Source organism: Coffea arabica, chromosome 2e, assembly GCF_036785885.1.
Source record: "Coffea arabica cultivar ET-39 chromosome 2e, Coffea Arabica ET-39 HiFi, whole genome shotgun sequence".
Classification (NCBI taxonomy): domain Eukaryota; kingdom Viridiplantae; phylum Streptophyta; class Magnoliopsida; order Gentianales; family Rubiaceae; genus Coffea; species Coffea arabica.
In genome coordinates, this window is record NC_092313.1 from 8,529,304 (window position 1) to 8,554,861 (window position 25,558).

General features: G+C 35.6%; 4 protein-coding genes across 10 annotated transcripts; 2 read left to right on the plus strand and 2 right to left on the minus strand.

Moving 5' to 3' along the window:
• Positions 1-3,557: 3,557 nt before the first annotated feature.
• On the plus strand, positions 3,558-14,070 carry LOC113730698 (protein GLUTELIN PRECURSOR ACCUMULATION 3). 3 transcript variants are annotated; one of them, XM_027255562.2, is made up of 16 exons: positions 3,558-3,741; positions 3,838-3,935; positions 4,553-4,691; positions 4,794-4,822; positions 4,945-5,041; positions 5,126-5,181; positions 5,293-5,400; positions 6,398-6,454; positions 7,903-7,994; positions 8,969-9,053; positions 9,217-9,369; positions 10,201-10,301; positions 11,023-11,178; positions 11,288-11,391; positions 12,566-12,656; positions 13,798-14,070. In XM_027255562.2, the coding sequence occupies exons 1-16, from the start codon at positions 3,656-3,658 to the stop codon at positions 13,867-13,869; spliced, it is 1,524 nt and encodes a 507-aa protein (XP_027111363.1). In that variant the 5' UTR covers positions 3,558-3,655; the 3' UTR covers positions 13,870-14,070. The 3 variants fall into 3 exon arrangements, with proteins under 3 accessions (XP_027111363.1, XP_071934806.1, XP_027111361.1); XM_072078705.1 differs by having other exon boundaries at positions 3,559-3,741; positions 10,243-10,301; positions 11,023-11,184; XM_027255560.2 differs by having other exon boundaries at positions 3,560-3,741; positions 11,023-11,184.
• Positions 14,071-14,469: 399 nt separating this feature from the next.
• Positions 14,470-16,146, minus strand: LOC113730699 (uncharacterized). 2 transcript variants are annotated; one of them, XM_072078706.1, is made up of 5 exons: positions 15,864-16,146; positions 15,257-15,503; positions 15,028-15,138; positions 14,860-14,940; positions 14,470-14,719 (listed from the first exon to the last, which is right to left on the minus strand). In XM_072078706.1, exons 2-5 carry the CDS (start codon positions 15,458-15,460, stop codon positions 14,645-14,647), a joined length of 471 nt encoding a protein of 156 aa, XP_071934807.1. In that variant the 5' UTR covers positions 15,461-15,503; positions 15,864-16,146; the 3' UTR covers positions 14,470-14,644. The 2 variants fall into 2 exon arrangements, with proteins under 2 accessions (XP_071934807.1, XP_027111365.1); XM_027255564.2 differs by lacking the exon at positions 15,864-16,146 and having other exon boundaries at positions 15,257-15,843.
• A 2,692-nt stretch (positions 16,147-18,838) lies between these two features.
• Positions 18,839-23,350, plus strand: LOC113730700 (uncharacterized). 4 transcript variants are annotated; one of them, XR_003458387.2, is made up of 4 exons: positions 18,839-19,124; positions 19,942-20,244; positions 20,340-22,899; positions 22,991-23,350. XR_003458387.2 is itself a non-coding variant. In XM_072078710.1 (4 exons), exons 2-3 carry the CDS (start codon positions 19,963-19,965, stop codon positions 21,725-21,727), a joined length of 657 nt encoding a protein of 218 aa, XP_071934811.1. In that variant the 5' UTR covers positions 18,872-19,124; positions 19,942-19,962; the 3' UTR covers positions 21,728-22,899; positions 22,991-23,350. The 4 variants fall into 4 exon arrangements, 3 of the variants coding, with proteins under 3 accessions (XP_071934809.1, XP_071934811.1, XP_071934808.1); XM_072078710.1 differs by having other exon boundaries at positions 18,872-19,124; positions 19,942-20,586; positions 21,695-22,899; XM_072078708.1 differs by having other exon boundaries at positions 18,862-19,129; positions 19,942-22,899.
• Positions 23,351-23,483: 133 nt separating this feature from the next.
• Positions 23,484-25,294, minus strand: LOC113729684 (UDP-glucosyltransferase 29-like). Its single transcript, XM_027253937.2, has one exon. The coding sequence runs from the start codon at positions 25,199-25,201 to the stop codon at positions 23,822-23,824; it is 1,380 nt and encodes a 459-aa protein (XP_027109738.1). The 5' UTR covers positions 25,202-25,294; the 3' UTR covers positions 23,484-23,821.
• Between the last annotated feature and the right edge of the window lie 264 nt (positions 25,295-25,558).

Consider the following 25,558-nt stretch of genomic DNA (forward strand, 5'->3'; position numbering starts at 1 on the left):
TTAATATATAGATATACACATACAATATATTTTGTAATATGTATGTGTATATATATATATGCGTGTGTGTGTGTGTTTAGTATTTTATTTTACGTGACATAGTGGTTTAATTTTTTTAGTGTTTATATATTTTGTGGTTTTGTTTGTTTGTTATATTTTTATTATTTATTTATTTATATGTGGGTATATATATATGTATATTCAATATTTTATTTGAGCTTTTATGATTGTTTAATATTGTTTTAGCATGTCTATCTTTTCTAGTTTTGTTTGTTTGTTGTATTTGTGGCATTCCTATTTGTCTTGTGATTCATGTGTCAATATGATTTTTTTTTTTGAGTTGCATCATGTATATTTTTGTCTATATATATATATATATATATATATATATATATATATAGGGGTGTGGTTTTAAGTCTTTGTATGTAAATTTCTAGTTGTTTGGTTATCTTTATTATAGTTTTAGAGAAAATTTTGTCTTTTTATTTTGGTTTTAAGTGGTATATTTTCTAATTTTTTAATTTTTGAAATATTATCGAAGTAACATTTTTTAAATTTACAAAAAATATCCTATATTTTAAAAAACAATTAGTCGTATTAATGCAAGCTAATATGAAGCGTACAATTGATTTATACTTATAATCAATATTTTTGTAGATATATATATTTTGCAAAAAATGAATATATATATAAAAGGGCACACAATTAATTATCACTTTGTATTGACCACATTTATGTTATGTTGCTCAATCTTAAAATGCAAAACCTTTAAATTAATAATTCATTAGTTAACAAATATTATGGAAGTTACATTTTTTAAATAGAGGGAAATTATCCTATATTTTTAAAAACCATTGATCGTATTAATGGAAGCTAATCAAAGTGGCACAATTGATTTATATTTATTAGATACACACAAAATTTCTGTCGATATATATATTTTCTAGAAAATCATTATTTTTGTCGACATATATATTTTGGAGAAAATGAATATATATATATATATATATATATATAAAGGCACACAAATAGGATGCAAGAATATATATAGATTTGTATAGCCCAAAAAATTCGCGTCTACATTCAGGAATGTAAGGCAGCGGCTGCACAGTTACAACAAACAAAAGTAAAGAAACAATAATTAAGAGAGAATATCATCGAAGCGACATCTTTGAAATAGAGGGAAACTATCCTATATTTTTTAAAGCAAGCATCTAATTAATCGTCATTTTTATAGAGAATAAAAGTGATGTCCTAAAGAAATACTGTCAAATTAACATTTTTGAAATAGAGGAAAATTATCCTACATTTTTCAAAACAGGCATGTAATTAATCATCAGTTTTATAGAGAAGCATCCATTTTTATTCGTTTATAGACAAGTATCTAATTAACTATCACTTTGTATTCACTACATCTATGTTACATCACTCAATCTTAAAATGTAAAAGCTTTAAGGTAATAATTAAATAATTAACAAATATTGTTGAAGTAGCATTTTTATATCAATGTAAGCAAATACAAAGTGACACAATTGATTTATATTTATTAGGCACACAGGAAATTTTCGTCCATATATTTATTTTGTTGAGAAAATGAATATTTTTATAGACACAAAATTTTCGTCCATATATTTATCTTGCCGAGAAAATCAATATTTTTATTGATATATAAATTTTGCAAAAAATTAATATATATAAAAATGGACACAACTAATATATCTAGATTTGAATAGCCAAAAAAATTTGCGCGCTCATCTGGGAATTTAAGGTAGCAGCTGCGGGCCTAAAAAACAAAAGCAAAGAAACAATAATAAAGAGATAGGACAAGCTAAAGACCACAAAGTGCAAATTTGAGATATTAATTACAAAGAAACTAGGACAAAAGGGCATAATCAGAATATAAGGTGATAAAATCCAAAATGAGGACAGCAGCAACAGCGGACAATCAACTCCATAGCCGGCTCAAAAGACACAAAAGTCCAAAATCAGCCACACAATTGCATTGAAACCAGGACAATTAACTGTAGATGGAGTTTTGCAGCTTTATGTGGTTTAAGAAAGATAAGATAACACTTATTATATGTTAATACAAAGCGGTATAGTTGATTTAGATTTATTAGATATGCATAGAATTTTTGTTCATTTATATATATTACATGCACATAGGGTTTTCATTGATTTGCATGTTAATACAAAGTAGTACTATTGATTTATATTGATTAGATACACATAGAATTTTCATTGATTTGTATATATCACATTGATTGATCTATAAGGAAAATTTAAATTATGATTATTTGATATGAATAACACTTATTATACGTTAATATGAAGCAGTACAATCGATTTATATTTATCAGATACGCATAGAATTTTGTTCATTTGTATATATTACATACACATAGGATTTTCATTGATTTGCATGTTAATACAAAGTAGTACAATTGATTTATATTGATTAGATACACATAGAACTTTCATTGATTTGTATATATTAGATACACACAGAATTTTCACTTATTTGTATATTTTTTAGAAAATTTTAGAAAATCAATATTTTGGTCAATGTACACATTTTGGAGAGAGCTAATAAATATAAAAGGGTACGGAAAATTATAAACATAAAAACGCAGACAAAGAAAGTGACTGAAGATAGCAACAGCAGCAGTCAAAGATACAAGAAACAAAAGGACAAAATTGACTGCAAAATTACAACGAAACCAGGACAAGGGCACAATCGGAAGAAGGGAACAAAAGCAGAAATGAGGAAAAGCGCACCAGGAACCAAAGCCGCTGCATGGAGCCTTCCAAAAGACCAAAAAGGACGAAATGAGCCGCAAAATCACAGCGAAACCGGCACAATCAACTGTAGATGAAGCTTCCTCGCTTTATGTAGTTTAGATTTAGATATACACACACACACTCCCATATAAAAGAAATATCTAGCTATTAAAAGAAAAGTTTACCTATATGCACATTCACAAACAAAAATTGATAATATCTCAGTCATTTTTAAAATTTTAAATATATTTTATATTTTTATTTTTTTAATAACAATTTTTATTTTTCATTATTATGTCAAATTAGGGAGATATTTTCCTCAATCCAAAAAAGTGTAACTATTGAATGAAATTTAACTATGAGAAAAGAATAATGTTAAGGATGAAATGTAATAGTGACTATGCCTTAGGGAGAGTTTTTGTGAACAATGTTAGAGTTAATTAATAATTTAAAAAATAAAGTGAGAAAAAATAACATTAAAGGATGAAGTGCAAACGTCACCATACTGAGTTTTACTTACTAGCACGTTGAGCAGACTAAAACAAAACAACTATGTGTGAAAAGTTAAACTCCACAGTAACGGCAAAAAGTTCATTAATTTGATCACGAAAAATGTACCATAAACAAATGTTAGGGTGATGTGTAAATCTTTAGATCTGAAAGGGCGTCATTTTAATTAAAAACTAAAATTTCTTTTTCCTTTTACTCCCAATAAAGAAAAGAAAAGAAAAGAAAATCTCATGATCTTAATTACTACACAGTAGTGACATATAAATTCCCGGTTTTTCCTTTTTCCCCCCTCTTTCGCAAAACCCAGCAAGATTGACTCATAATTCCCTGTTTTCCACAAAGCTGAGCCATCCCACGTACATCCATGGAGACACGATCCCAGTTGAAAACCCATTACTGGGTTCGAGCTTCTCCGTCAGATTTTGGTGGCACACTTCCCCAACCCCGCAGGCAATGTTCCCTCTCTAATTTTCTTTAATGTTACATGGAATACTTGTAACACATGAATGGAAAAACTCAACTAGTCTTTGTTTGAAAATTTTTCAGTGGGCATACAGCTGTGAACATTGGGAAATCAAAGATTGTGGTGTTCGGAGGCTTAGTCGACAGGAAATTCCTCAGCGACCTCTTTGTTTATGATATCGGTATAATTACAAATTATGCTGTTCATGTTTTAGTTCAATTTCTTGATTTCCAACTGTTTCTTTGCCCCCTTTATTCTTTAAGTCTTGTGCAACTGCATAGCTAAATTGAGGCTCTCGATGATGTATATGTCTGGAATTTCCAGGGCTGTATAATGTACGAATGTATGCTTTTTAGTTCAACAAAAACTGGACGTTTATGCGAAATTTAACAAGGGTAATGGGTAAACGTGAAAGTAGTTCAAACCTCGTGTGGCTCGGCGATTGCGTGCCTATTTTATTAGTCAGGCTTTTAATGGGTTTACTAATTTATCAGTATACTTGTGGTTATACAAATTTTGATAGTTCATGTGGATGCAATGTCTGTGCACCTTTGACGCTAAATAGTAGTTTTGTGCTCGAATTTACTTGTCCAACTAAGAGTAAGATAGGGCTTTGGCTCACAAACCAATCTGGATGCGGATGCTACTGTTTGAGCTGATTAAGGCATTCATGGTTGGTGTAATTGCTTATCATGTGTATTTCAAACACTTTACATGGGGCTTTACTAGCATAGTGATGTGATGAAAGAGAGGTTTTCAAGTGTTAATGTTGAAAGATGGTCATTGTGAATATGTCAGAGAACAAATTGTGGTTTCAACCAGAGTGTACAGGCACTGGTTCTGATGGGCAAGTGGGTCCCAGACCACGAGCATTTCATATTGCCGTTGCAATTGACTGCCATATGTTCATCTTTGGTGGGAGGTCTGGAGGTAAAAGGTCAGCACCTCAATGCCTTTTTGTTGCTTGTCTATACATCTGTCTGTTGGTAAACCATATGTGGATGTAGTCTCTTAATCCATTAAATTATTGGATTTGCAGGCTGGGCGATTTTTGGGTCCTAGACACTGGTAAGTATTTTCATTTTGTAAATTTGATTGATTTTTGAGACCTATCTCTTCTTGTAACTTGTGAATGTATTCGAAAGTAAAACACCATGATTCCATATCTCTCTATTTTTTGAGTGTTGTAGATATTTGGCAATGGTCAGAACTTACCAGCTTTGGTGACTTGCCTTCGCCGAGGGATTTTGCTGCTGCTTCAGCCATTGGCAATCGTAAAATTGTAATGTTAGTTTCAGCTAACTACTTAAGTCAAGTGATTATTGTGTTAAATTGAGCTGTGGGCCTTGAGCAGGCTTAAAAAATGTGCAGGTATGGCGGCTGGGATGGTAAAAAATGGTTGTCAGACGTCTACGTTTTAGACACAAGTAATGTCTCAATTTAGCATTCTTAGTCCATTTTATTTCTTAGCATGCAAGGAGTAAGTGATGTAGCAACATGTTTAGTTCATTTGAAGGCATAAAGTGGTTTTTTTGCAGTTTCACTTGAGTGGATGGAGTTATCAGTTTCTGGAGTTTTACCCCCTCCAAGATGTGGACATACAGCCACTATGGTAGAGAAACGGTTGCTTGTCTATGGTGGCAGAGGTAATGGAGAATTGAGGACAATAGACCTTAAAACGCACATCTGGTGCTTGGAATTAGTTAATTCTTTCACTTTCACTATTTTGCATCAATTGTGTCCTATTTTGGATGTCAAATAGATTAACAATATGAGAGGGGTAATTACACAGAACTCCCCTGTGGTATAGTGACCAATAATGGAATAGTAACAATAGTGGGTTATTTAGTTTTGTTGCCTTTGATAATGTCATTAATGTGAGAAATTTATTTTAAGTTGTAGGAAGTAAAAGTTAACTCTGAAGGTCAGAGTTTTGCATCAGTTGTATCCTATTTGGATGTCAAATAGATTAACAATACGAGAGGGTAATTACACAAAACCCCCCTGTGTATAGTGACCAATAATGGAATAGTAACAATAGTGGGTTATTTAGTTTTGTTGCCTTCGACAATGTCATTAATGTGAGAAATTTATTTCAAGTTGTAGGAAGTAAAAGTTAACTCTGAAGGTCAGAGTTTAATTTTAAGTTCAAATAGTTCATCTTTAACTTCTGATACTGGCGCTGCATGCGGGTTTGCCGCTGATTTCCTTTTATTTTACCAAGTAGACTGTTAGATCAATTTCATTCTGTCCAGGTTGAGATTGTGCTTAGATGTGTATGATGTACCCATGGTCAAATGGTTATGTATTGGCTGTAATCCAACATATAGATTAGCGAACTGCTCTTATTTTTTATGCCTAGATTTTTCGTCTTGTACAATTTTATGCATTATTTTCTCATAGTGAAACAAATTCTTATCATTATACGTTTGAAAAAAGTTCCTCTACAGTCTTCTGCTTTATTTATTGTTTGAGATCTTTCGTAACATGATAGTACTGCTTTTATTCTAGCTGGGCTTGTCGATATAGTTCCTTGTTTAGTCATGCATACCAGAGTGACATCTTTGTTCTGATAACTAAGGTGTCTTCTGAACCACTTATTGGTGGTTTGTAAATGACAGTAGTCATTTTTGTCTCTGGTAGGTGGTGGAGGACCAATCATGGGTGATCTATGGGCTTTAAAGGGTCTTATTGAAGACGGTACCTCCTGTTTTCCTACTTAATGGTTTTTTTTTTCTTTTGTAGCTTTACTTTGTTGCTTCTCTTGTGAGTTAATCCTTTTCTCAGTGCTTGTGCTTTTTTTTTTCTTTTTTTTCCTTGAAGGTGGGGGGAAGATTTCCTCCATATTCTGTGTTAAGGGGCATATTTTCTGTTTTTGGTTTTTGTTATGAAATCATTGTGAAGTTTACATTCATCATTTCTGTGCCAAGTTTCTTAAATGTGATGTTACTTTCAAAATAAACAAAAATCACATTTTGGTCCCCCCTGTCCCCTTACCTTCCCCTTTTGAGTAACCGTCTTTGATGTATGGGGTCTTACTACACCACAAGCAGAGGAAATAAAATAACTATGTGACTTATCGAAGAGTTGTTCATCTTCCAACTACTTTACAAAAGGATTAGAGAGTGAGCAATTTCACATATGTGACTTAAAGTTTGTTACAGTCCAGGTTGGAGTAGGCATTTAATGCTTACACTTCTTTTAGGGGAGGAATATAAAGCATTTGCTGCAATTTACTTGAAATAAAATGCCAAATTGAAATACCTTTGCCATTTGTATCTCTTGAGTTCTTTATTTTTTCCTTTCGACTTGAATTTACTATTCATAGTATTCACAGTGTATGTTTGTTTTTCTCACATCTTGTATTCCATGCCTGTTAAGGCTTAATGGTACATAATTCCTTTGATATTGCTCTATCACTATAAGCAGTTGCAAAGAAAAGCAATCAATTAATTTATTTGGAACAATCACCTGAGCTTCTGCACTTGTCCTGCTGACACCTGGTAAACTTTACTGGGGTTTCTAGGAATAAACAAGAAGGAAGTTATAACGAGTTAGGAAAGCTTAAAAAAAAGTAGACATGGAAATGGAAGTAAATGACACATTGTCTTTTCGTGAATAAAATTTTGTTTGTCTGATGCCTTGCTATATACCATCACATGTTTGATCCGTTGTGCTTGTCAATTTAAACTGATTAATGTGGAAAACAAAAAGAAGCAAGTCTTTTTGGATGTATTCAACAATCTTTTAGTTTATAATTTATGACGTAGGCAATTGTATGTACCATTTCAGTAGATTGTTAGTTGTATTTTTGTGGCAGCATATTAATTTCTAGGTGATATAACATGTCGCCTTAGGTGGTTATTATCCCTTGTTGTATATTCTTAATCTGTAAAACGAGTCAGTGGACATATTTGTCTTTTCTTGCTTGAATTGCTTTGAAGCTGGTTTTTGGGTGTGCATCAGTGCTTGAACGTGTGTCATTTGGGCCCTTTGTATTTGAAAGATCACATTAACAGTTGCTTCTATATTGACACTGTGTTCTAGTTTTCTTGGCATTATTTAATCATCTCTGTTAGGCTTCACAGGATATATTTTGAAATTGAAGGCTTACTAAGTTGTGTTGTGTCTTTTATTGTGGAAGGAAGAGAATGAAAGTCCAGGTTGGACTCAATTGAAGCTTCCTGGTCAAGCTCCTGCAGCCAGTTGCGGGCATACTGTCACATCTGGGGGGCCTAATGTAATTACCTCTGAATATTTGAAATTGTAGACGCTCTCTTAGCCCTGGTGAACTTGCTTTATAATTTCTTTTGATGTGTAATCTGGATATGAAACAGAAATTCTATGAAGTTTGAATGATCTGTCAAGTTGCATAAATTTTCTTAGACATACCACAGCTTTTGATGCCTTCACAATTACCAAGAGAGGCTACACTTGAATATTTTAATTTTGGAGGGGATTACTTATATGATTAGTTGAAGTTAAGATAATGTCCAACATGAGGGCCTTTTGATTGATTAATATTTTCATGTTGAACTGTTGAAATAGAATCTCTCCTGTACTGTGTCAATTACCAAGGTTGATCAAGTTTGAGTCCCTAATATCTTTCCGTTTCCACTAAGTAAATGCAGAGTTTTTTTTTTTTTTTGGCCAAGTTGCTACAGCAGAATTTGCTTTACTCAGTTATTGGACATTTATATTTAATTTTTGCTTTATAAGACTATCAAATAGGCAAGCTTTTTGAAAATCAAACTCGTGCTTTTAGCTTGAAAATACAAAAGCAGTGGATGCTTTTCTTCCTTTTATATAATGTATAACTTTATAGGAGAATTGTAGAATGCTTGGTTTTTGATGTACTGCAAACATGTTCTGCTTTGGGTGTCTTAGTTAGCCAGCAAATCAAGCATTAGGCCCCAATTATTCATGCCATTTGGGTGTAAGTTATATCTGCCTCCTTAATGACCAGTTCTGGAGTTTTAGTTTCTCCAGTGTGGGAACAATAGGCATATGTTTATTTTTTTGCCTTCGAGTTGTAAATCTATGTGTAGTTTAATCTCTTGTCATCCCATAGACATTTATGTATTTATAGCCATATTACTTTAATATGAACAGTTTCTCCTTGTTTAGACATCTTGATTTGATTACTTGCTTGGCTGTCAGATTAAGGTTGTGTTTGTGGTACTTTGTTTTAAACCTAAAACATCCTCTTTGCAGCTTTTATTATTTGGAGGGCATGCAACTGGTGGCTGGTTGAGTCGCTATGACGTTTACCACAATGATTGTGTTGTTTTAGACAGGGGTTAGTTACATTTTATCAAATTTTTGGATCAGGGGAGGTTTCCATTTCCTTGCTCAACCAATTTTGAGCTTTGTTTTGTTGAATGCATCCTTGTCCTCTCTATCAATCTCTCTCTGTCTCTCATTGATGTTTGTCTTATGCTCTTCTGGCTGTCTGCTTTTAGTGTCTGTACAATGGAGACGCCTACCAACTAACAATGATCGACCAGCTGCTCGAGCGTATCATTCCATGACTTGTATTGGTTCACGATATTTACTATTTGGTGGGTTTGATGGAAAATCAACCTATGGTGATATTTGGTGGTTGGTTCCAGAAGGTACTGTGAATATTAACATCAGGAATATATCTCAGCTCAAATTGTTTAATAAACTACTCTGTTGTCTGTTTCCTGGTTCAATTGATTCAAGTCAATCACGCTGAATAAGAGAAACTTTCAAAGAGGGATATTGATTTTTTTCAAGTCCAGTTTGTAAAATGGTTTTGGTCTGTCTTGACTATTTTGACTGGTCATTGACTTGGATGATCTGAAGATCATGTTAAGTTCTAACAGCACTTTTTCTTTTAACAGTCTTTTATGGTTCAGATTTTTCTAATGCCATCCACAAAAAATTGAAAGAGGTCTATTTGGCTGCTCTATGTTTTGATAGCTGCAATTTAATTCTTTTCTGGTGGTCAGATCACAGATGATCTGGATATTTTGTGTCTTCTGTGTTAGTGTTTCTGTAGGATAATATGGATTGCTAACAAAGAAGATTGATGCTCTTTAATCCATCAAACGATATGGCATTTCTTCAGGTCCTATTTCTTCCTGGTCCGTACTCTTTCATTCAGCGAACATAGATAGGCTGGAATTAGATAACTTTTGAGTAGGTGACGGGACTTGACACTGACGTGAGTGGATTCCTTAATCATAGAAATTTGGATATAATCTGAAAAGAAAGCATCAACAAGAATGAACTGTACATGCAATAGCATAGTTGAGTCTTGACGTGGTTTTGAAAAATGAGATGAAATTGTGGAAAGAGGAATAGACTAATATTTCAGCTTCATGAGATAAATGTTCTTGATTGCCTTTTGATTATTTTCCAGTTGTTTTTATATTTGGAATTCAACTTTCCTGTTTGTTTCTGCTTTCTTTGCTTTGCAGAGGATCCTATTGCAAAGCGTTTGACAATGTCCTTGCCTGCAGTTATTCCTGAAAATAAAAATGCTTCAATAGCAAATGATAGCTTCATCTCCCAAGACAAGGTAACTATCCAAAAGTGGTGGCGTACACCATCCTTGACTATGCTCTTTATTGGTCAATTCTTTTTGCCAAGTTTCAAGTTGTAGAATCGGTTTGAGAGTTTGTTGCTTTTCAAGGATTCAATTGGACAAATGATGGAAGATATGTTCTCTATTCTTGTTTGCATCAGTTGAGAGTGCTTGATTGGCTCCAGTGCCTCATTCATCCAAAGAAGATGCCAGTATAACTCTTCTTACCATCAAGTGTAGGTTGGGGAATTGGATTGGAAAAATAGATAAAAATTAAAAAAAGCCACTGGATAGTAACAACTACGCATACATGTAAAGCCTACTTGATAAGCTCTTCTTGCATTTGGTTGGTGAGGACCATTTACATGTGATGTGTTTAAGATGTTATTTACATTAGTTGGAGTCATTTGAACTTGCTCCTATTTGAAAATGGCAAAAACTTGGGTAGACCTGGTCTTGTAGACCACGTGGCCCAAATTTTGCCACAACATCAGACCAGGTCTGCCCAAGTGTTTGCCTTTGAAAATTATGCATACTTTGCATGAAGTGGTAGAAATGCAGAGAAGGCCTTCGAGGTTCGCTGCTAAATTTGCATTACTATCTTACAAGATGCTATTGATTTTTCAAAGGAATGCGATTTCACCAACTTCCAAGCTGGAAGTTTCGTGTATCAAGCTTAAATATTGACTGTCTTGTTATTTTGGGTTTCATACAGGAAGGCCAAACTGAAGGATCTATATTCTCAGAATTGCATAGAAAGTTAGAAGTTTCTGTTTCGCTTAATCATCATAAGCTAATCATGGATGAGCTGGAGGACAGAGAATTTGCTGAACTGGCTTCACAAGTTAATGGAGAAAAGTTTCCCAGCAATGTACAGGTTAAAGATAGTTTGATTGTATGATTTGCATCATAGTTGGTTACATCTTCGAAAACATGTGTTGGCTATGCACGACTTAAACTTTGTTGGTTTGGCTGTGCAGGCACTTCGTCACCATTGGAAAATGTCCTCACCAGAGTCTATACAACTGAAAGAGCTTAGTCCCTTACTTCGTGACTACCAACGCCTAATTATCCGTCATCATCTGTAAGAATAAGCAATTGCATATTGTTACTCGTTGGTCTAACATCAATTGCAAGTCTTTAGAATGATTTGTTTCTACTTATTTTTTGCATGCTTTGCAAAGTAAATTCCTGAAAGTATTTTTCTCTTCAAAGTTCGCTGTACAACAGTACAATAACTAGTCAGAAAGGTAAAAAATGTTTAGAGAATAGGATTAAGATTTGGTTACTTTGTCTATTTTTCCCTGCTTTTGCGAGAGAGAATGCCTGCTTGGTCTACTTTGGTTGGCCTAATGAGAAATATGACTATGTCAAGAAGAGAGACCTGCTTTGCTACAGTGGGGCTAATTCATTCAATAAGAGTGATTTTTTCGTCTTTTTCATATTTTAGCTTTATGACTAGGAATAAATGCTTCAATTTACTTAAATTTAACATATTGATCTAATTGAAGTAGAACCTAGTCAATTACTTCTCCTTCTGTATTAATTCTACATGAATCAGAAGCCAGCCACTAACATATCTCTTTTGGGTACCATGCTATCTTTTGTATCCTTTTATAACTTACCAATTGGGAATTGTGAAGAACCTAAACAGACCCAAGTACAATAATAATTGGCATAATTGATCTGTCTTGCGGTAAGGGTTTACTTCATTATTCTCCTTGAAAAGCTTTCTTTTCCCTCCCCCTGATAGTGCACACCATGTAAGCTGTCCTTTTTACATGACAAAAATGCTCTTTTTTTAAATTTACTCATTAGGTTCAGGTAATAGTTGCTTTAATGATTGTGGATTTATCGAAGAGACAACTGCAGGACTTCTAAAGGAAAAGAGAGAACAATTCAGCAACTAATGATTAAATTTCTAACTACCATGTTGTCTTCATATGAGAGTTACCCTTGCTGGGTAACCATTTTTTTTATTCTTTTTTTTTTGGTGGAAAAAAAATTCTTACTTTTAAGCAATAAATAGAAAAGACGAGAAAAAATAACTTGAAGTGAAGTTGGGATGGTGATTGTTTCTGCTTGTCGATAGTAGACCCTTCATCAGGGCTGACCTTGTCATCAATTATAAACTAATGCCCCAAATCTTCTATGGACTTTTTCAACATTGTGGATTAAAAATCTGTTCTGTGAAGCTGATATAAATGCTCTGGTTCTTCACATGAATGACTGGTCTTTCTACCTTTTCTCTTTGACAGAAACAAAGTTGATTTGAAGTCACAGCCTGTGGAATCTGGCTTTCCTGAAAGAGAGACTTTCCGGTACTATCATATTAGAAATGCTATGCAGGTATTAGTTTCTTAAAGCTTTCTCCTGCTAGTCAAATTTGTCGTATGCAGCATTTGAGTCCTGATGGCTTCCATTCATTGCTGCATTTGAGGGGGGTCTGTCTTCAGCTGCCTTCCACAGAAAATCCTTCATAGGACCAGTGTTTTGTAAAGTTTTCTATGGCAAATGACTACAGTATGTATTCGTTTATAATTCCTAAGGAGGCAGAAAGCATGGGTTTAATGCACCATATTAAAAACTGAACTTCATTCCTTGTTGAAAACCAAAAAGAAAACTATGCAGATTAAGAAGAAAATTCAAGAAAGAGAAGCACCCTTAAAAGCTACACCCAGTTTTGTCCTTTGCAAAGTCTTGTGTAGTGTATGCATAGGCTCAGATAGTGTGTCTGCCTTTTGTTTAAGTATTTGAAATAGATGAAGGAGAGGACAGTGGCAAAGCCTCACAGCCGCTTAAGAAAATTGGAATATCAGGTAGGGGCACCGTGGCAAAGGTAACATAATTATTTTACTTCTGGTAAATTTCGCGGCACAATCGAACTGAAGAAATTTGATTGACATATTGTTGTCTGGCTGAAATTGATTTTTGTAAACATAGCATATTAGCACAAACCTTTTGATCCTCTCCAAATTGCAAGAAAATTGGTGAAGACCGTCCTAGTTTCAGAATTGTGGTATCTTATATTATAAGAAGTATAAAGAGTATAGTACTCCATACAGCTTCGTCTGGTTGAAGAATTACTTTGACACAGATTTGGTTTGCATGATTTATTATCTATCTATTGGAGTCTGTTTAGAAAATTTTCAAACGGAACTGGGCCCGGATCTTTTTATGGCCTTAAGGATGTTATTATCAGAAAATTGTGAATTGGAGAAATGGGTCTAAATGCCTGAAGTGATCACTTATCAACATGGAGAATATAGCTGTGAATATTATCAAGGGCCTTCGATTGAATGTGTCCTTTCTGTCTCTTTTTTCTGCTGATAGATGCTGTATTTTACTTAATCACACGCATTAAGAAGTTCACATACATGGAGTCCACAACTTACACAAGCTCACACTTTCTCAAGTTGGTGCATTCCCAGGCAATGAGCTTCTTTCTCTGCTCAGTCTCATTAATATTTTCTTTTTGAATTCTTTGCAGCTGCGCATTGATGATATCCCAAGTTTACTGGCAGAGTACAAGGAGCTGTTATCATATGTAAAAGAAAACTGAAAGCTTAAACAGAATTCTGTGAAGCATTGTGAATTGGATCTTTCATTTTCTAATTGCCTTGTTAAGGTATTAGATAGCTGTTCATTCCCAAGTGCCTGACGATGTCTGTTTTCTTCAGCTTAAACAGGCAACTACATATTATACCTATTTGTGAACTGGCGGAGCAGACTACGAGTTAATGGATCTTCTCTTTGTGCAACATTTCATTTGTTTTAGACTAGCGAGGATAGAAAAGTCAATGCAAAAGTAACGTTAAAAAAAAAAACTTGTTCTGCGAGTCTCTTTTATTTTGGATAAGGTTCTGTGACTCTGTTGAATCTCATTTTCTGGGTGGAATTCAGGATTGCAAATGCCAACTATGTATCTTGATTTGTTGGAAGTTTGTATTAGAAGCTTCAGACTGGCTTTATTTCCTTCTCCTTCACGGTGATGTGGTTCGGGCGTTGCATAGTTCACAACACTCCACTCACTTTTGGCTACAACAACCTTGAAGAAAATCAGCTTCCTCAATGTAGTTGTTGAGGCCAGATTTGCTTATGCAAAACTGGATTCGTGACTAGAATTCTTTACAGCACACAGCCTACACAAACACACATACACTGGCAGCACTCAAGCGTTTCAGTACTTGTTATTATGTACCCATTAATGCAGTGTTCTTCTAGTAATAGTTAGCAAGATGCTTCCTCATAAAACAAGAAAAGGAAAAAAGGGAACACAAGTTGGCGCCAATACATAATACTTTACAGAAACTCTTTATGGCAGAATTTGACCAGTATTAGCGGGCAGTGCTGACAAATTTGCTGAGCTCCTCAAGCTTTCTCATTCTCAGTTTCTCGCTTTCGTTCACCAGCTGCAACGTCATGAGGCGGGGAGGAAACAGCAGAAAGGAATTAGGATTAGATCAACAAGGACTTGTAAAACTGGAAAAGGGTGGATGAATATACAGTGCCTCCAAATGGAGACTGGCTCGAATTCGAAATCGATATTCACCTCCATTAACGTGGTCGTTAGTTGGGTTTTTTCGTTGCTTTTCTCTTGGAAAATATCCAAAACTTCCTTGTATTCTTTCTCCTGTTGAGCGTTTCACACCACTCGTTATATGATGCACCAAAACAATATGATGGATTATAATATATACATGGCTGATGCTCAATTTACCTTCTTTTGGCAGGCCTGTCCTAGTGATTTCAGTTCTCGATTGACCAAGTCGATTCTTTTGCGGGCAGCTGCCACTTCCTTCTTCATGGGATCCGTCAAAACCTCAAGCTCCTGCTAGTTAACAATTACCAAGAAATAGATGATTTCGTGCTAGATATTTTAAATCCAATCATGAATCACAAAAGTAGGTCGAGTTTCTTATGAGTTCTCCACATGAATTTTTTGTTACCTCCCATATCTGTGCCAAACGCCTAGTTTCTTCCTCAGCACGGTTGAGCTGAGACTCCACCCTCTCTTTCATCTCCATCTTCTTCCTCTCGATCTCTTCTTCTCTAGCTTGAAATGATGCAATTGCCATCTTCGCTATCTCCTCATCATCATGATCGTCCATCGATGACCTCCCGCTGCTTCCTATACTTGCAATGTTCTTCATTCTCCGAGTACTGTAGCACCAGTTCGGTTTCTTTCCAGGCAAACTGGACACGCCCGCAAGAATTAAGACATGAGAATCATCAGTTGGTTTCTACAGCCATGGGTTTCTTTCCTTTTGTAGAGCGTCCTCTTTATCTACTTTTGCTTTCGCTTTAAAACTTTCTATCTGTCTATCTCTGATCTCTTGCTTACACTTGAAACTATTTGGGTAAAAGCAAGCTCTTTTGTGATTCTCATCATCTTTAAAAACATTTGTAACTGTGTTGAGGAGGACCAACATGGACGCTTAATCTGCTGCCGGAGAATTATGTACAGATTTTGGAAAACCACGAGAAATACATGATTTTTTGTCCTGCTATATACTACATATTTGTTGCATAAATGAGCTTAACTATTGGCCATACCTGCAAATATATTAGTAATATCCCAAAGTTTGCTTGAAGCATGGGAAAGTTCGTTGAAGGCCAACCAGCTTGTGATTTTATCGGAATCAGTGTGACCATATATCAGGTAAAGAGGCTTTGTACCTTGGCTCAAAAGCTAAGGCAGGTTAAAGAACAAAAGAATAGGAATCCAACTTTTTATTGCGACGAACGAGTTTAACTTTGGTGCAGGAGTGGTAATACAGGGTTACTCGCACCAACTTTGTCGGTACTATTAATGTGTTCTTCCATCCTTCACAAGGCAAATTCTTTGGTGCCCCGTAAGGCATGGTTCAAAGAATCAGCCGAGTGATCATCGAAATGAAGCTTTTCATTTTGATATCGGGACAAGATGACTTCGAAATGCATGAATCGCCGAGAACTCAGTCAAGAAGTCACCGACAAGGATAAAGACGGTCGAATCGTTTCGAGTCATTTCGAATCAAGTCAAATCCAATCAAAAAAGTATATTTTACAGATTTTCTTTTGCTAATTTTTCTTATTTTTTTTAGCATATTTTTTTATATTATTCACAATTTTTAGAATATTAAATGCTTCAAAATTTACTTCTCGCTGAAATCGCAACCGATATGTCGAGACCGATGTGAAACGGTTGGGGCCGTGACCATGATTTTGAACCATGCTACGAGGGTACCTTGCTTTTCCAGTTTTTCGCATGCGCTGACTAGTAACAAAAGTTAAGAAATGAGTGTCAAAAAATGTTAAATTGGTACTCACTAAAGGATATAGTGCTTATGTGACAATTAGTGATTTAATTTCTGCATTGTCGAATTCATGTGTACTAGGACTCTTTTTGTTATACTGCTACAAGTTTGGTAGATTGGGGCGTTGGAACAATTTAGATGTAGCACTATATGGGCGCACAATCAACTTGTGTTCTAACTTGAGCAAAGCATGTACAAATGCAAGCTCACCTTGTGTGAATTGCTATTTTTTGAAAAAAGAAATTATATTTTTTGTGAATATATTTTTTAATTAATTTTTTTATTTTACATTCATTAAATTATTATAATATATTTTCTACAAAAATTTTAGAAAATAACAATTCAAGCGGGGTCCACTGCACACAAGGAAGGCGTGCAATTTTAGTTAACCTGAACCATACAAATTTGGAATTCGGATTGGTGATCCAATCGGGATAGCGAGTCAGCGATTCTCCTCTAACCGTTTAAAGAGGCGCAAATTGTTTGTGCACCTCTTCAATGGATCAACAACAATAGACTTTTGGTCCAGTGGCCCAGTATCGTACCCCTTTCAGTATTTTGTGTACATTTCAAGATTATACATGTACATTAAAATTTTATATTCAGGCCTACAAGCAATATAATTCTTTTTTTTTTTGTATTTATTTGTAAAATTATATGAATGTACGCTAAATTAAATTAAAAAATATATATAACAACAACCACGACAATGACACCTGAATCTTAATCGTACTTGCCCAAGGATGTTTGGTTAATTAACAACTTGCCTTCAGCAGAGAAAACCTATTGACATGAGTAAATTAACTTTTTTTTTTTAATCTTTTGCAGCAATAATCCCTGGTATATTGATTATCCAATACATACAAAGACATTATTTTATCGTCATCTTAGTCCAAAATTAAACAACAAATTCAGTGCAATGAATCATGAGACTAAGATTTTTGGAAAGCTTATAGAAAATTATTTTAGAAGGAAAATATTCGATGCTGTGAGTCATGACACTAAGATTTAGCAATGGTCAATGGGTTAAACGGTTTGACAAAACAACAAATAGGAGCAACTCAAGGGCAGCAGGAAGCGTCTTCCTTGTAATAGAATAGGATTTTCCTTTCTCCCGTAACTCCTCCTTGTAATAGAATAGGATTTCAAAGAAAATAAAATTGACACTAAGATTTTTGGAAAGATTATAGAAAATTATTTTAGAAGTAAAATTATTCTTTTATCAGCGACTAAACTTTCGCTGATTGTTTTAGTAAGTAAAATTCTTCCATAACCGACTAAAATTTACTGACCGTCAGCGAAGGCTACAGGGAATAGAGATAAGACATGTCAGCTAGTGCTGCACAAACGAATTTCCTGTGATGATGTTTGACAGGATAGAAATGCTAAAAAAACCCCCCCTTAGTTACTTTTTCCAAGTCTAACACAATAATGATATCCACTATTACAACTTGTAGTTTGCCCAAATTTTTACCTTCTCTAACCCAAGGGAAAAAAAAATTACAACCAAAAAAGGAAAAAATATTATTTGCAAATATCTATCTTCCTCCTACTCAAAAAGAAAAAAAATGTGAGATGTATCCTTCTAAATCTAAATATAAAAAGGGAAATTGTTCAAAATGTCACTCATATTCTATTAAATGAATTTTTTTTCGTTTTAGAAATTGTTAAGTTTACCTCCCTTCTAAATTTAAGTTAGCGAATTTTAGTTCCAACGCAAGTTTTCAACCATGTTTTAACCTGAAAGCACCAGGTGACAACATGCAGTCACATATATCATGCGACTCAAATTTTGCGTTGATTAGATGGTGTGACAAAATTTGAGTCACATGCTTCCCATAAACCGGATCTATCCTAGTATTTTCAGTGGAGTAATGGTACAAAGGTTTAAAAAAAATGGCAAAAACTTGAGTAGATTTGATCTTGTTGACCATGTGATCCAATTTTGCCACATTTTGTATACAGGGTTTATCTAAGTATTTTCAACAAGGCAATGGCACGGAGGTTTCAAAAAACGGCAAAAACTTGGGTAGACTTGGTCTTCTAGACTATGTATACCAATTTTGCAACATTTTAATTCTTGAATTGGTGACATAGTATAATAAAATTTGGGTCACATGATCTGCACCAGATTGAATTTATCCAAGTATTTTTAGTGGGATAATAACACAAAGGTTTCAAAAAATACGTACCACTGTGTTTGACCATCTAGTCATATGTTTCTCCTAGGAGATAAGAAAAAATGTAAAATAAATAAACACCTATTTTCCTGTGGCCGATGAGTGACGCCTGATCGAGTTTTGAAACCGGCATCTACCTTTCCGATAATACCCTTAGCACATTCACATATTCACCCATTTAGCCTTCTCCCAATTTACTTGTTGCACATAAGACAAACCCTATTACATTTCACAAATCCAAATAATTTTTCCTTAATTTTCTCTTTGGAGAGAGAAATTAAAATTCTCAAACAACGAATCTGCAGCTCCATCGATCAGAATATTGCTTCAATTTCAAGGTAAGGTAATCCAATTGTTTTTTTGGGGGCAAATTTCGGAGTTTTGATATTAAACCCTAATTTCTTAATTAGGTCTCGTTTGACTATCTTGTTTAAGCATTTAATTTCTTCTTCGTTAGTCTATAATGGGTGAACCATATGGGATTTTCTGGTGTTTTTCCTGTATTAAGCTCCTGCTTCTCTAGGATGAGTTCCCCTTTTAACCTTGAACATAAGTTGATAAAAATTTTAAATTGATCATTTTTTAAAATCTAAGACAAAGGGTTTTGATGGATTCTTGGAGTAAAGTTATGTGCATATGTGGAAATGGTATTCCTTTTTTATTTTGGATTTTGATTGTTGTAGGGGTTGGGGATTTGATTGTGGTTTATGTGCTGAATTTGGTAATTTTTGGCATCTACTTGAAATCTCGGTTTAATCCTTCAATATTTGGAATTGTTTACTTGAAACCCTGATCCTTGTTAGATGGAGGAAATGTTTAGAAGATAAAGATTTTAACTTCTATAGTTGGGTTTAGAAATGAAGAATGTATGGTAAGTTAGTTATTTAAGACCTTTCCCTGTTTTCGGCAGACGAAGAATCAATAGCTTTCTAGTAACTTGTCCTTTTCGCATAGTTTCAAGAAATTATGCATCAGAAGCCATTCTCTAGTCTTTTAGTCAAAGTCTTGTCATCCAAATTGTAGCTGTGGTTTGTCAAGCGATAAGGGAAAACATGTTATTAGTTACAATGTCAGATTTCTTAGTATAATAGCTTAGGGGTGATAATGATAAACAATGTCTCTGTTACTTATGTTTGACCATTATTTGACTCGCAGGGTTGTGCAACTTGTGGGCATATGAGATCTTACAGGCCATCTACTTTGAATGCTCATTATAAGATGCGTTTTGAGGCTATGCGAACGAAAGAAAAGAGTAAACCTGAGAGAAGAGTACATGGCGTAGCCATCCACGATGATGCTGGACGGAAGGACTTCTGTGATATCTCTTTGAGGATGCTGAAGAGAGCATCCCCCTATAGCTCAACTGTTTTGGATGCATATACTGGAACACAGAATGTTAATGCTGTAGGTAGGGAAGGTAAGAGACAAAGAGTGGATCAAGCCACTTTCAGGAGAAAGGTAGATGCTTTTGCTTACCCGGGAGTTAGTCCCATTGAGAAATGCACACACAATACCTTTTACAAAGGAGTAAGTGGATATTATGACTTGAACAGAGCTAAAGTCAATACTGCTGTTACTGGCTCTAATATTGCTGCGAGTTCAGAAGATAATGATTTTGATTGTGATGCTTCTTCTGTCGGGAGTTGTAGTGCTAGCAGTATGAGGGCAGATAAGTTTTCTAATTTTGCTGTAGCAGTTCCTTTCCTAGGTACAGATATGCTTTCCACTGATGCTGAATCTTATTGCCGTTCCTTTGATGAAGTGGAGAATCTCTCTCATTGTTCCGAAGAAAGTGTAGAAGTAAGTATTCATAAGTTAGAGTTGCATGCTTATCGCTGCACTCTGGAGGCATTATATGCTTCTGGCCCATTAAGTTGGGATAAAGAACTATTATTGACTAATCTCCGCATTATGCTCCATATTTCCAATGATGAACATTTGACAGAGCTGAAGAACCTTATTCCGTCTGGTAGTACTCAATAGCCTCTCCAGATATTATTCTTTCTATCGACAGAGGATCTTATATTGTCCCTTTTCTTTACTCAACTGTATGTCAAGCAAGATAACTTAATGTACTTGGTTTATCCTTCTTGGATAATCAAATTTGGTCCATCTATAGAGTTCCTGACAATGTAATTAGGTGTCAACAATTTTCAAAGAAGTGAATGTATTTAGATTGGTTCTTGTTTACTCCTTTTTTGTTTTTAGCAGGTTATGCTTGATATACTTACTGTAATTGAGATGCATATCAGGTGATGGAACAATTTTTTTAAGCTTTAAGCTTAAAGCAGTAGAAGACCTGGTGCAGGTTATTGAAATCATAGTGTCTGATCTAGTGTTACTACTGCAGATTAAACATATGATCCATGATTATTCTTGCAGATAAGATAGAATACTTTTTTAGCATTTCCATTTTTCCTTAAAGATGAATTGAATCATGCAGCTTCCAAGAACTATGTCTGTAATTCAAGTATGTTCATTTTTCTTTGAAACTAGGTTTTAGCACCTTATTTTTTGTTTGGTCCGTTGCATCCATTGTCAATGCCAATTCAGAAACTAACTGAATTGAACAGCTAGTTCAAAACTGTTCATTGGTATATTTTGGGAAAGGGAAGCTTCAGTTGACTACCGGCCTTGTGGCCTACAATTGAATAGAACTCTCAGACATTTGTTTAATAAGTTAATACTTGCTGTGTGCTAAACCTCCTTGGATTGTATTCAATGTTGAATATTGGCCACTTTTGTAAGTATGGTGAGCTTCAGAGTCTTTGCAGTCCACAGCATTTGCGGATGTTTAATAAGCATCAAATGTATGAGATATTCTGTGCAGTTTAGCTTGATTCAATCTAATTGTTTGATAATGTGTGTATGATCTTTTTGATATGTTATTGACAGTACTCTTTCCCAGGGCTGCATTCTGAAGCATGCATCCCCTGCCTAGTTGCTTCCAAAGTTTTGATGGTGATGCAGGCATTTGGCTAATCAACCTCATTAAATTGTTCTGCCCAACCTTACCTATTTTTGTGATAGCATCAACATTTTTTCTGCTGAGGGAAGTTAATGATTGTTATCTGCTACTCCTCCCTGATTGTATATATATTGTTAGTTTGGCTAATTATTGGTTTCTTTGCATGTGTTTGCTTAGATGCATTAAAGTTCATTTTGTCTTTTATTTTCATTCGACTATTGGATTTCTACTATAACACTAACGGCTTAAATTTGCTTTTGACTATTAACAAGTGAGGAAGTGACCTTGCTTCCATGTTCATGGTGCTGTGGAAAGCAATTAAACTAAGCTTTTCAGAATGGAAATGATTTGAATTGCCTTGTACATTGTCCATCGATTTTCCGGTTTTCTTCAAAGGCGAGAGAGATGAAATACTTTAGTAAATCATTTGAAATGCCTTGCATATGTTTGCTTCTATTGCTTTCAAAAGTGGTCTTTTTCAGTTGAGAGATCTATTGTGTACTGCTCGTGCTGTAGTTGAGGAGAATTTAATTCATTGTGTAATACAAAGACACGAAGTTATGTGAAACATGGGGTTAGGGTTGGGATCTTCAACTATAAGAGGTCCCCTGCACTTGCAATTTGGCCAGATTTATTATTCCATTGCAGAATCGGGCTAGTCATGTGTTTCTGTTGTTTTTGTTTTGAAATTTAAGTAGTTGGTGGTTTGCAACCATCTTTTGCAAAAATCCCTTGAATAATGTTTAAAGTGCTCTCTTTGTGAAGTGCCTAGAAACTAGGGTTGAAACGAATTGATCTTTTTGGCATACTGGTGTTCGCCTTTTCCTTTTTCTTGTTTTGTTGGCAAATGACTCGGCAGACATTTAACTATTGGTGCTGATTATGCTTCTGGAAATTGGATGCTTTTGATAACCTTGAATATGAGCAGATCTTAGCACGATTGATGTGTTTTCTAGGGGTGGAATGAATTTTTCTATCTTCTTGTTCAACTGTACTGATTAAGGGTTTCCTTATATCAGGGCAGGAAAGTTGAAAAGTTCAAAGGTTTGAATGAGGCTTATAAGGAGTTGAGCATCTCCAGTTTCTTTTTGTCCCGAACGAAGAGAACCAATGGCAGAACTGCTCAATTCTCTTGCAGCTGCTTGGTGATTTTCTGCTTTTGTTGAATAGTACAGTTTCGTGTGCCTTTAGAATTTCTTTCTATTCATACTCAACCCTCGTGCATTTGTTTTCCAGTTTTGCGATTCACTAGCACGATTAAAGTTGGAGACTTGAAGGCTGACAGCATGTTGCCTCTTGGAAGATCTGGATGTGCCCAGGTGCAATGTAGCTGTCAGTCTTCATTTGTACGACTTTTCATAGAATAATTGTTTCGCGTTCACTTTCGCAATTGTGAATATTGGCAGTTTAGTCCCCACGAAGAGCTGTGACATCCTGGACAGACATTAACCTATTAACTTCTATCTTTTAGTTCAGCAACTAATATTAGCTCTGGCTTGTATAATCAGCAAGATAGACTATCCTGATGGCTTGCAATCACAAGGAAGTTAAAAACTAATAAAGACGCCTAATTTTGGGTACCTTCATTGATAGAAAGATTATTACGTTCTTAAATTGAAGTGAGGAACTTGTGGATTTCTGCTGCTACTCTATGCCCGTGTCGAATATTCGTCCATAAGGTACCATGTGTAGTACCTGAGCAATCAAGATAGCAGAAAGCAATAAACAATAGTCAAAGATGGCTTCTCTGAGCTTTGTGCCTTTACTATTGAATAACTTCGCATAAACAGTTTCCGATGGATTGTTTCACAACTTAAAGAAGCGATCTTATACTTTGGTTCGATGATAGTCTCGAGGACTGCGTTCCTCGTATTCCAAACTAGTGTCATTTCTAGTGAACTCGATGCATTCACAGACAAGTTTTATTCGTTTTATTTATCCACAAGACAGTCGGGAATTGAGTTATTCATCATCACCACCTGTTGAATTTTCGAAGACCCGATTCCAGCGGCCCAGGGCATCCAGAAGAGAATCTGAACACACATGTAAAGGGGATGTGATCCAGTGCTAGAACAGCATATCTACTGAGTTATACCTGTCTACCCTCCTGCAAAGTTCTACCATCTCTTCAACCACATCATCTATCTCTTCTTCTTGTCCTTTTTCTCTCATTTTCTCACTCAATTCTCTTACTTTTCCTCTGAATCTTTCACCAGTGGTGCTCTTTTCGTCGACCACCTTCCTTATCACGCTTGACACCTGTTCCTTTTCAAGAATTCCTTGCTTGTTTCTCACAACCTCTTCACCTATGCCTATCTCCTCCACCAGCCTAGCATTCAGTGGCTGGTCAAGGTGCATTGGCACCGCTACTATTGGAACTCCGAACTTGATGCCTTCCATTACTGAGCTCCATCCGCAGTGGCTCACGAATCCCCCGATGCTGGGGTGCTTGAGGATCCTTCCCTGTGGTGCCCATCCCTTCAGCACCATTGCTCGGTGTCCTACTCTCTCAAGAAATCCCTTTGGCAAGGCCTCTTTGAGGCTAATATCCTCTCCTACAGGGAACCTAATAACCCATATGAAATTAACATTGCTGAGCTCCAATCCAAGAGCAATCTTTTCCATATCTTCTCTGGACAAGAAATATTCACTGCCAAAGGAAGCAAATAGTGTGGAACCACGATTCTTCTTGCTAAGCCATTCGATGATTTTCGTGGGCGCGTCTTCAATTGCTGGCGCCTGAACGAGGGGACCAACAGGGACAATCTTTTTTTTTGACAAACGGGAAAGATAGTCGATGTATTTTCCCTCTATCTCTCTGCATGTCTTGATCAAAATCATACCAGATGACTGCTCCACACAATTAATAACTCCGTCTGAATCTTTGATGCCACTAGCAGTTGCATCAGCCATTCCAGTTAGCTTATTATTTTCATATTCTCTATAATATATGGAGGAAAAAGGATACTCCGAATCCGGGTTTAACTTATAGTGGACGACGTAGGAAAATGATGCTGCACCAGTAGAAATAAACGACACAGCTGGAATATTCTGGGCTGACGCCAATGCTGGTACCCATGGCAGGAGGAAATCATACAAAACCATGTCTGGCTTTAGAGTTCTGAGGATGTTATGGAAGCTAGGTTTGGCCATATCTACAGCTTCTTTGAGAGTGGGCATGAGGTTGGGTGGGAGGCCTTTGGTTGTGTGGTGGTGAGGAGGAAGTTCTGGCAAAGTAGGAACTTGAAGCTTTACTAATTTTATGGAAATGGAGTCCTTTTCAGAAAGATTCTGTTTGAGGGAACTGTGGTTGACTGGTGTAGAACAGACATAGATGTAGAAGTTTCTCTTTGTAAGTGCTTTGGCTAGCTCTAGAAAAGGAGATATGTGACCATGAGCTAACCATGGCAGCATTAAAATCCTGAAACTTCTCCTCCTTGTATCCATGAAACTGGAAACTTTTCTCAACTCTCTCCTTTCTTCAATATAATTATGAAAACATGTGCATGGAATTGGCTGCTTGCATATGATTTTATATTAACATATTCAAGAGGTAGAACTCTATTTTGTTGTTTTCTTTCTGCATGCATCCAAGCGATGTAGGGAAACGTGGCATAGAACATAGCAAAACATGATAACGTGGTGGCCTGGCGAGGGGTAAATTGAGAAGCTGGCTAGGGATCGGGATGGATTCCTTCTGCTGACTCCAAAGCTGAGACGTGGAAGAAGAGAAGCTGGCTAGGGATCCGGATGGAGTTCTTCTGCTGACGTATTTTAAACCTATGCATCCATCATTAATAGCCT

Excerpts from the sequence above, each read along its gene's own strand:
- LOC113730699 (XM_072078706.1), bottom strand. The coding sequence starts at position 15,460 with ATGAAGAACATTGCAAGTATAGGAAGCAGCGGGAGGTCATCGATGGAC. Across the intron at positions 14,941-15,027 it reads GACAGGCCTGCCAAAAGAAG|GAGAAAGAATACAAGGAAGT; the intron begins GTAAATTGAGCA and ends AACGCTCAACAG. Across the intron at positions 14,720-14,859 it reads TAACGACCACGTTAATGGAG|CTGGTGAACGAAAGCGAGAA; the intron begins GTGAATATCGAT and ends ATGACGTTGCAG.
- LOC113730698 (XM_027255560.2), top strand. The coding sequence starts at position 3,656 with ATGGAGACACGATCCCAGTTGAAAACCCATTACTGGGTTCGAGCTTCT. Across the intron at positions 10,302-11,022 it reads GCTTCATCTCCCAAGACAAG|GAAGGCCAAACTGAAGGATC; the intron begins GTAACTATCCAA and ends GGTTTCATACAG. Across the intron at positions 11,185-11,287 it reads AGTTTCCCAGCAATGTACAG|GCACTTCGTCACCATTGGAA; the intron begins GTTAAAGATAGT and ends TTGGCTGTGCAG.
- LOC113730700 (XM_072078708.1), top strand. The coding sequence starts at position 19,963 with ATGAGATCTTACAGGCCATCTACTTTGAATGCTCATTATAAGATGCGT.
- LOC113729684 (XM_027253937.2), bottom strand. The coding sequence starts at position 25,201 with ATGGATACAAGGAGGAGAAGTTTCAGGATTTTAATGCTGCCATGGTTA.